Source organism: Echinops telfairi, unplaced genomic scaffold (genome assembly GCF_000313985.2).
Source record: "Echinops telfairi isolate 266 unplaced genomic scaffold, ASM31398v2 ScPeMD7_3533;HRSCAF=4204_0, whole genome shotgun sequence".
Classification (NCBI taxonomy): domain Eukaryota; kingdom Metazoa; phylum Chordata; class Mammalia; order Afrosoricida; family Tenrecidae; genus Echinops; species Echinops telfairi.
This window is the reverse complement of record NW_022107431.1, coordinates 39,478,716-39,489,369: the sequence shown is the minus strand read 5'-3', so window position 1 is coordinate 39,489,369 and position 10,654 is coordinate 39,478,716. Positions and strand designations below refer to the sequence as shown.

Sequence of the window (10,654 nt, the reverse complement as noted above, 5' to 3'; positions counted from 1 at the left end):
CCCTGCTGTTCCGCTGCACTCCCCCAGTGCTTTGCCTCAGTGTGGCGGGGTCAGATCGGGTGCAATTCCCACACTGTGTGAGCTTATGCTTCTTTCTGCAGGTATTTTTTCATTACATTCTTTCCTTTAAAAACACACATCTTATTCGACATTCTTAAGCTCAGAGAATAATTTGAATTATGCTAACCATTTCTTATGGGAGAGCTTGAACAACAGTTACCGAATATCCAAATCTATCTCTGACTGGGGGGGGGGCGGGGTTCGGGTGTTCAGAGTGGAAACGGGAAAGCCTCAGACAAACTGGGCTGAGCTGGTCGCTCTAGGTAACACTTCCGCAAGAGTCCACCAGGAAATAGAGCACCCTCCATTCTAAATGGACATTCAGATGCCTGAACCGTTATCATCCCCAGAGTTTGGGAAAAAAACAAGAAATAAAGAAATAAAAAGGCTTTGAGGCAGACAAGTCATAAAGGTTTTTGAGCCAGTTCTTATTGTCCCAATGCTACTTGGTGACCTTGGACAATCTGTGACGCAGACAAAATGAATTTCAAGGAGTAGAAAAAATGGTCCAGTCCTGTGCTATTTATAGCAGCTATAATTAAGAGCAAGAGAAATTTAAGTTAATTCTTCTAGTTGCTTGACGGAATGAGGTCTCTGGTTACAGGCTAACCTTTCAGGAGGGTGGAAACATCCCAAGCAAAGGCTTCCATCATTGTAGAGTGTTCAGTCAGCCTCCAGATTCTTTCCTGCCACGCTCACTTTATTAGATTCCCGTCAGTTACCATCTAGTAGCATTGTTCTAATCATGTCTCTATTCTTCTCAAATGTTTTCAATGGTTTTTAACTATTTAGAGTATAAATGAAAATTCTTAACATGGCATTGGAGATTGGCCATAATCTTTCTGCTACTTCCATAATCGTCCTGTTACTCACAAAGGCCATTAAATAGCCCATTATGTGTTTCTCTCTCCTGTGGCACGGGAGATTGGCCATAATCTTCCTCCAAATTACATTTTCAATTTTCACTCACTATGCCCCATTCTGGCAAGGTGGGTGGTTAAGAGCTGGATTAGTAATGAAATGTTTGGCAAATGCAATCCATCCAAAACAACTGACTGACATACAGAAGCACAGTGCTAGAGCGAATATGCTTAGAAAATAATTAGTAATAGTGCGCCTCAGAACTATAATTTCAAAATCCTAAGACTAAAAAAATTTTTTAGAGTAAAAAAAAATTTTACATTATAAAACAATGGTTCATATATATAATACCCAAAACATTAAGCCATCTAAGCAAAATATCCATCAATCTCTGAAGTATGGACTCACCAATTTATCTTTCTTTTTCTGTAATCTTAAAGATAGGAGCATAGAAAGAACAAACAATAATCCCCTATAGAAATGATATTACAGATCTACTCAATTAACACTGTGCCTTGGTTTTTATTGTGCGTGCATGCTAAAAATTGCCATTTCAGTAAGCATCTACCGCATAGCTTAGCATCCCTTTCACCAAGTATTCAAAATAAATTTCTCTAGCAGTCAATAACAGGAAAAAGTTCATGTTTCTAGAAAACCAGAATGCGGCCTGTGATTTCACAAACGCCATTAAATAGCCCATTGTGTGTTCCTGTCCCCTGTAGTTGTTAAAAGCATTGCTAAACTTTGTGCTCAACTTTTGCTACTTTCTTTAACCCAGGTTTTGAGAAATTCTCTGTCCTTGTACCTAAAAGCATCATCATTTGACTCATACATTTACTCCCACGTGGTGGCATTATCGCATGCTGTTTAGCATCAATACTTCTTAGAAAAGAACAAGTATAAACATGAAAAAGGCAAATAAATTTGAGCAAATAAGGAAAAATAGTTGCTTGGAAAAAAAGTTTTACAAGCCTACCTTCAAAGATTTCTTCTTTCCCATTGAGTGTTTCGGATTTGAAACTGAAGACATTAAAATTCTATTGATTTCCAGGCCAGTGTGAAGCTATAATAGTAATGAATAAAAAGCATAACACTGATTTACATCAAGCTTTTCAAGAACATAAAAATGTGACATCAAGTTACCAAATTATAAGATAAAAATGCCTTATGAGGAAGAAAACCCCCAAATCTAGTATTTTTGGTATAGGTGAAAATCATTAATCTCTTGAGAACTACAGCCATTTCATATTTATGATAATGTATCATTTATCTATAAATCAAACTTAAAACAATCTATCCCATTATTCTTTCAACTGATAATACATGTATTTGTCGGAATTTCGAGAGACCCAATAAAACCGCAGTGATGCATCCAAGCAGACGAATAAATAGCCTGACTGAGCGTTTCACGATTATAGCAAAAGGTGACAAACTAACATGTGAAAATCAGAGTCTGGGTCATGGGACTCAGTTTCTGAGGTGAGCTCCTGTGCTGGGTTATGTAGAACTCTATTTACCTCCGCAGCTTTGTCCTGAAAGAGCTTGCGCTGGTGTTCTTCTTCCTTCAGTTTTTCCTCCAAATATTTTATCTTGTCCTGTGATATAAAAACCAGAGCCAAATATACTTAGTTTATTTTCCAAGCAGAGTCCTACTGGCTCTTGATTCTTACGAGTTTGGAACGTCAACGCAGAGTGCAAGGAAAAGGAATTGCAAAAGATGCCTTTTTTTTTTTTTTGCTTCCTCCCTCAGCTTCCTTACATGCAATTACATATAAGAAAAAATGAAAAGCAAAAAATGTCACACACCCATCGATTTTATTAAGTTCCATCAACAAAGCCATATAAAAACTTAGGGGTATTAAGGAAGGCACATTAGCAATATTAATGGAGGTTCTTGTTATTTAAGAGTTTATACTGTACTCAGAGAAACAAGAGCAACAAACGTGAAACAATACAGCAACAAAGCAATGTGTATAATCGGACCCAGACCATGCATACACCACATCTTATAACTATCACATCTAGCGGAGGTGTGGCTCAGAACAGAGCAGTTCACAATGAGAGCTTCCTGAGCTGAGTGTTGGAGAACTCAAGGAATGCTTTACAGAGGAAGCAGCAGAACTTGAAGAAAGTCCTATGAAATGCAAAGGTTTGGAGTAGGAAAAAGGAGGGCATTTGGTGGGGATCTAGGACAGGTTTAATTGATCGGCAAGTGGCGAAAGGTAAGCTTCTTCCCGCCATCTTACAAGCAGTCAAAACTCCATTCACGTCCAGAAGGCTAGCTTGCTCCTGCTGTGGCAGCACACATGAGCTTACCATCCTGACAGACCGGAATCCACACTGAATGACTGAAAACGAAGCTTGATAAATCTAATCTAAAAGTCACTGCATTTACGTGCGATGCCAACTGTGTGTAACAGGGAAGCTGTACTCCTGGCATCACTACTTCAAAGAAACAAGAAGAGGCTTACCTCAGCAGTTTTCTGAGTTGTTGTAAGTTTAAAACATTCTTTTTCTAAGGCATCAAGCTTTTCAAGTTTTGCATGCAGCTTCATATGATCTTGTTCCTTTTCTTTTTGGAGCTGAGCCTGGAAAGGATAAAAACAAAACTTGAAATTGGCAAGTAATGTCAATGGATCAAAAATAATACAGTTACTGAGAATCCAGAGCAGAGTTTAAATTGACCATAAGAAACCTGAACATACCGGTATGAAGGGGCTTCAAAGAGTTTGTGGGTAAATGGAATGAAAAGAAAATGGAACTTTCCCATAAACTTTTTGAAGCCCATTCATACATAATTTAGGTGCTTACAAACAAAGGACAAAAAAATCTAATACTTTTAAGGAGCCAATAGTTTATACAAAAAAAAGTGTGCTAAATAATCATCAGTGGTACTTGCTGTGTAACATTTTACTAAGCCAACATCCAGCAGCATTACATATAGTAAATGATCATTGATGTGGTAACCAAAACTCATCATAGAAAATCAGCAGGGAGAGGAATAAAAGAAGGCAGGGAAAAAGAAAGTGACATGTAGGAGCTGCACAATGAGGGCAGTATTTCCCCTCATTTAATCAGGTCTTTGGAATTTTAGGATCTAGGTAGTTCTTTGAGTGAGCCAGTTTCTATCAGCCCTCTACCCAGTTAAGGAAGCTCCTCCCCTGTAAAAATGTATGGTTTGAATGGGTGATACATACACATGCACAAAAAATACACCATGACACAAAGTCTCTCCATCATTCACCCCTGGCCTACAATGTTTGGTTGGCCCCCACAGACACAACCTCAGTCAGGAGTGCCCTTGGTATTGTTTCCAACATAGTCTATAGGCACTTACACGCATTCACATGTATCTTCAGGTTTCCAAGTCAACTACAAATGGCAGCACATCTTGCAGATTTGCATCCTGCTTCCTTTTACTTAACAATATGTTCTGAAGATCACTCACCAGAACAGCCTCACCTTTATAAAAAATATTTTGATACATGCAAAAAAATCTAGCTAATAAATGATGAAATGTAAGTTAAAATGTACATCTACAAACCAATTGAAAGTTATAATACTAACAGCACCATTGAACTTACCATGCGCTACTCCTTAATTGAGGAAGCCCGCTTCTTCCTCCTCAGAAATAACCACGGGCAGAAAATGTGTATTCATAGTGCTTTTCTTTATAATTCCAATCATGCTTTTCTTTATCATTTTAACTAACATGTAATAATTCCTAATACCAGCTGCTGTTTATTTATGTATGGTTTTGCTTTCAGACTCAAATTATACTTCAAAATTTTAAATATTTTCTTGCATGTAGTTATAGCTTATTCATTTAGTCCATTGTGTGACTATATTAATTTATTTTATTTATTTTAACTGATCCCAGTACTTTCTAATTATGAGCAATACAATGAATATTTCTGTGCATGTCCCATAAATCACATTCACAAGAATATCAGTGCTGTTTTAGCTAGTTCTCGGCCTCAACCTGTGTGCTACTGTACCTGTGGGCCTAGCCAATCCGTGGATCGTGTCGCTAGAGCTTGGGGCTCTTTCAAGACATGCTTCTCCGTGCTGTTGGCGTGTAAACTGCTTGAGCTTGAGGCTGGTGGATCCTCTCATCTTGTATTGTTTGAGATCGATATCCCAACCAGGCCTGCTTTGCTAAGTTCCCATGCTACTGACTGTTGCTGACTGCTGTTGACCCACCTTGCTGTCTGTGGGCAGCCTCTGGCTGTTTTGCCTGAGGGATGACTCCACTGTCTGCTTCCTTGACCTTGGACCTAAGTCCCCTCTGTGAGTTGAAGGACTTTCAGTATATTAACTGTTCCATAAAAGTGAGTTGAACTGAGCCCTCTGTATTGCTGTGTGGACTAATCAGCTGTCGTGTTCCTTCTCACTGCATAAACCTATATATATAGGTTTATGTAACAACGATGAGAAATACAACTTTCCTCTACTTTATATATATATAAAATAAGTGTCCTGGTTTTGTGTCTCTAGAGAACCCTGCCTAACAGAAGCTGGATATCAACAACAACAAAAGAGATTAAAAAAATAATGACAAAAACTTGAAGGATAAATAACTTACTTCTTCAAAAGGGGTAGATAGTGACCCAAATTAGAGACAAAATCAGGAAGTTTCTAGAAACCAACGATAATGAGAATACAACATACCAAAACCTACGGGATACATCAAAGGAAGTTATCAGAGGATGTTTGATTGTGGTAAATGCACATATGAAGAAGAGACTTATGTTGATACCCAATCCTTCAAATAGCAAAAGAAAAGAAATTATAAAAATCAGGGCAGAGATAAATGAGTGTGAAAACAAGAAAACAATTCAAAAGATCAACTCAGTAAAAAGCTGGTTCTTTGAAAAGATGAATAGAATCAACAAACCGTTAGCAAACCTAACAAACGATAGAAAGGAGCAGACATCACTATCCAGGATGTGGGATGAAATAGGGGAAATTGCAATGGACCCTAATGAAATTAAAAGACTAATTACACAGTACTATGAAGGATTCAACTCCAATGAATACAACAGCTTGGAGGACATGGGCAAATACCTGGAAAAACAAATCCTCTCCAGATGATCTCAGAGACGTCAAGAACTTGAACAGACCCCATAGCAAAAGTAAAATACAGGGTTATCCAGGAACTACCAACTAAAAAAAAGTCCCAGCCCAGATGGCTTCACAGGAGAATTCTACCAAGCATTTAGGGAAGAGATGACACCAATTCCGCACATGCTTTTCCAGAACATAGAAAAGGACAGTAAACTCCCAAACATATTGTATGAAGCTAGTGTACCACTGACACCAAAACCGAGCAGGGATCCAACAAGAATAGAGAACTACAGGCTGATATCCCTAATGAACATAGATACAAAATCTTCAACAAAATCGTGTCCAATAAGCAAATGTGGCGAAGAAAGCTGATGGTGCCCGGCTATCAAAAAGTATAGCGTCTAGGGTCTTAAAGGCTTGAAGGTAATCAAGCGGCCATCAAGCTCAGAAGCAACAAAGCTCACATGGAAGAAGCACACCAGCCTATGCAACCACGAGGTGTCGAAGGGATCAGGTGTAAGGCATCATCAGAACAAAAAATCTTACCATAGTGAATGATGGGGGGAGTGCGGAGTGGAGACCCAAAGCCCATTAGTAGGCCACTGGAGATCCCCTTGCAGAGGGGTCTCGGGGAGGAGATGAGCCAGTCAGGGTGCGATGTAACAATGATGAGAAATACAACCTTCCTCTAGTTCCTAAATGTTTCCTCCCCACTCCCACTACCATGACTCGAATTCGATCTTGCAAGTCTGGCTAGACCAGAGGAGGTACACTGGTACAGATAGGAACTGAAAATACAGGGAATCCAGGGCGGATGAGCCCTACAGGACCAGTGGTGTGAGTGGCGAAACAGGGAGGGTAGAGGCAGAGTGGGTAGGACAGAGGGAACCAATGACAAGGAACTATATGTGACCTCCTCCCTGGGGGACAGACAACCGAAAAGTGGGTGAAGGGAGACGTCGGACAGGGCAAGATATGACAAAATACCAATTTATAAACTATCAAGGGCTCATAAGGGAGGGGGGAGCGGGGAGGGAGGGGAAAAATGAGGACCTAATGTAGGGGGTTTAAGTGGAGAGAAAATGTTTTGAAAATGATGTACAAATGCGCTTTACACAATTGATGTGTGTATGGATTGCGATAACAGTTGTATGAGCCTCTAATAAAATGTTTAAAAAAATCGTGTCCAACAGAATACAAAAGTATATAAAAGGAATAACTCATCATGACCATGTGGGATTTATACCAGGGATGCAGGGATGGTACAACATTTGAAAATCCATCCATTATCCATCACATTGAGAAGAAAAAGGACAAGAACCACATCATAATATCAATAGATGCAGAAAAAGCATCTGACAGCATTCAACACCCATTCCTAATAAGACAATCAAGAAGATAGGACTGGAAGGAAATTATCTCAATATAATTAAAGCTATATATGAAAATACAACAGCCAGCACTACAATCAATGGAGAAAAGACGAAAACATTCCTACTGAAAAAGAGAACCAGACAAGGATGCTCTTTGTCCCCACTTTTATTCAATATCGTCCTGGAAATCCAAGTTAATAATATGTCAGTGAAATATAATATAAAGGTATACATCTGGAGAAAGAAGAAGTGAATTTATAATTTTTTGTAGATGATATGATGTTATATATTGAGAACCCCAAAGGCTCCACAATAGCAGTGTTGGATGCGATAGAGGAATATGGCAGGTTATAAGATCAACAAGTGGAAATCAATTGGATTTGCTATATACAAATTATTGGCTAACAGAAAAAGAGAACAAGAAGGTAGTACCCTGCACAATAGCTAAGCATAAATTGAAATATTTAGGCATTTACCTAACCCAAAAAGCTGTACGAGGAAAACTACAAATGATTATTACAAGAAACAACAGGGAACTTCACAAATGGAAGACTATCCTATACTCATGAATCGGAAGACTCAATATTGTAAAGATGTCAATCTTATCTAAGGCACTATATAAGTTCAATGCAATCCTGATAAAAATACTAGCATCATTTTCAAAGAAATGGAAAAACTGACTATCAACTTCATATGGAAAGGGAAGAAGCCCAGAATTAACAAAGAACTCCTCAAGAAGAAAAAATAAAGTGAGTGGGCTTGCATTATCTGACTTTAAAAACATATCATACAGCCAAAGTTGTCAAAACATCATGGTAGTGGTATAATGATAGATACTCGTACCAACGGATAAGAACAGAAAAAAATAAAAATAAAAACAGCAGCATACAGACAATTGATCTTTGATAAGGGCCCCAAAAATATCAAATGGGAAGTAGATGCCCTCTATAACAAATGGTGCTAGAACAATGAAGCAAGACCCTTACCTATCTCACTCCTTACACAAGAACAAATTCAAGGTGGATCACAAACCTCAAGGTAAAACCCAAAACTATCAGAATCATTAATGAGAAAATTGGGACAAAGCTAAGAACCTTAGCACAGGGAATACATGGGCTATCAGAAATAAGAAAGGAAACATACCAGAGGAAGATGAAATAGATGAGTGGGGCATACACAAGATAAAACACTTGTGTACATTGAAAGAGTTCATCAAGAGAGTAATATGAGAGCCCACAGACTGGGAAAAGACATTTAGTAAAGACATATCAGACAAAGGGCTTATTAATAAAATCTACAGAATCCTGCAAGTTTACAACAACAAAAAAATGAATAGCCCACTGAGGAGGTGGGCAAAAAACTTGAACAGAAGATTCACAAAGGAGGAAACTTGAATGATCAATAAACATAAAAGAAAATGTTTCCCCCTAATAACCCATCTAGTGGGATGAATAACAGAAAATGCAGGGGAGACAGCTGTCGGTTTAAGATATGAAAATAATAATTTATAATTTATCAAGGGGTCATGGGGGGGAGAAGGAGGGGAAAAAGTGGGCGCTGATATCAAGGTTTCAAATAGAAAATAAATGTTTAGAAAAAATGATGGCAACATATGTACAGATATGCTTGATACAATTGATGTATGGAAGGTTATAAGAGCTGTAAGAGTCCCCAATAAAATGATCTTTAAAGAAAAAAAAATGTTCCTGATCATTAGCTATCTGGGAAATGCAGATCAAAACAACTATGAGATAACACCTAACACCCACAAAGATAGTTCAATTAAAAAAAACAAACCAGAAAGCAACAAATATTGGAGGGGGTGTGGTGATAGGAACGCTCATTCACTGCTGGTGGTCTTGTAGATATGTATAGCCACTGTGGAAAGTGATTTAGTGATACCTAAAACAGATAGAAATTGAGTACCTCACGACCCAGCAATACCACTGCTGGGCATAAACCCAGAAGAAATAAGGAACAGACCACGCGACCAGACATCTGCTCTCCACTCTTCATTGTTGCACAGTTCACAATCACAAAAAACAACAACAGGAAACAGCCTAAATTTCCATCAATAAATGAATGGATTAAAAAGCTCTGGTATATATACACAATGGAATACTACACATTCCTAAAAAATAGTGATGAAAAGATGAAACACTTCATCTTATGGAAAGAGTTGTAGAATATTATCCTGAGTGAAGTTAGCCAAGCACAAAAGGTCAAGTACAACATGAGTCCACTAAGGTAAATTCAAACTGCAGAACGGGCATAAAGGAAAATACATACAATGCACAATCCCCAGATGAGGACCAGATACTCTGGCATGAGCCAGACCAAACCCAATGAGTCATACATCATCAAAAAAGATGCAGATAGCATCTGTGCGGAAAGTAATCTCACACCCCCATATGCCTTTAAGGCCCCAGAGGGGTCGGGGAAGAAAAACAACAGTGAAGTGGGGTCAGGGCACTAACCCACTCAAGAGGATGGTATTGTTTATATCTCCACAGGAAAGAAAGAGCAAAAGTAGGCTCCATTCTGAGTGCCAGTCCTTGAGGGCAACATTCCTGCTTGAAGCAACTCATTACCAGAGATGACTGCAGGGCCGGCCTCAGCTTGAGACAAGATGTCCTCTCCCTAGATGACAGTGCTACAGAGGACATCCCTGAAGATACAGTTGGGGAGAGTGGCTGGTCTGACCTTCCCACATAGGGGCAAATCAAGAAGGGAGTGCAACAGACCAGTGATGGGAGGAACACCAATTGTAGACTTCTGACTTGGGGGTGGGGTGGGACAGAACTTGGCACCTCATCTGAACTGGTGCGGGGTTACTCACAAGGGGGCCACACTGAAAGTCTAAAAGTGGAATGGGTGGTGGGTTGGGGCACTAGACAGTTCCATCCCTGACTCCGAGAATAACAATGGGGACTTTTAGGATGCACACCTTTTAGACATGAATGCTTAAGATCAAAAGGATTCATGGGTTGTTAGGTAAGCGGGTCCCGTGATATGGAACCCTTAAAGAAAATGGGACTAGATTGATGGATTTTAACATGTCCGTCTTGCTATTTAGCAGACAGACATTCATCTGGTCTGTGTTAGAATCTCTGTTAGACTGGGGACTATTTGTATGGTGTTTCTTTGTTGTTGATTTACACAAGATAGGCAGGATAGGTGATCCCACAGAGACAGCAACAGGATCGATGGTCCTTGGGGGGCACGGGAGGGGAGGAGGCAGGGGATGTGAGTGGTGACCCAATAAGGACAGGGGAATAGTAGGGGTTCCAAAA

The 10,654-nt window shown here is 39.3% G+C and overlaps 1 protein-coding gene across 1 annotated transcript in view; it reads right to left on the bottom strand.

Moving 5' to 3' along the window:
- The window catches only part of CEP57L1 (centrosomal protein 57 like 1), a 77,466-nt gene that overhangs the window by 10,278 nt on the left and 56,534 nt on the right, over positions 1 to 10,654 (bottom strand). Inside the window, exons 5-7 of the mRNA XM_030886827.2 lie at positions 3,393 to 3,509; positions 2,439 to 2,516; positions 1,898 to 1,984 (exon numbers count right to left, since the gene is read on the bottom strand). Coding sequence (XP_030742687.1) covers positions 1,898 to 1,984; positions 2,439 to 2,516; positions 3,393 to 3,509 — 282 coding nt within the window. The remainder of the gene's footprint in view (positions 1 to 1,897; positions 1,985 to 2,438; positions 2,517 to 3,392; positions 3,510 to 10,654) is intronic.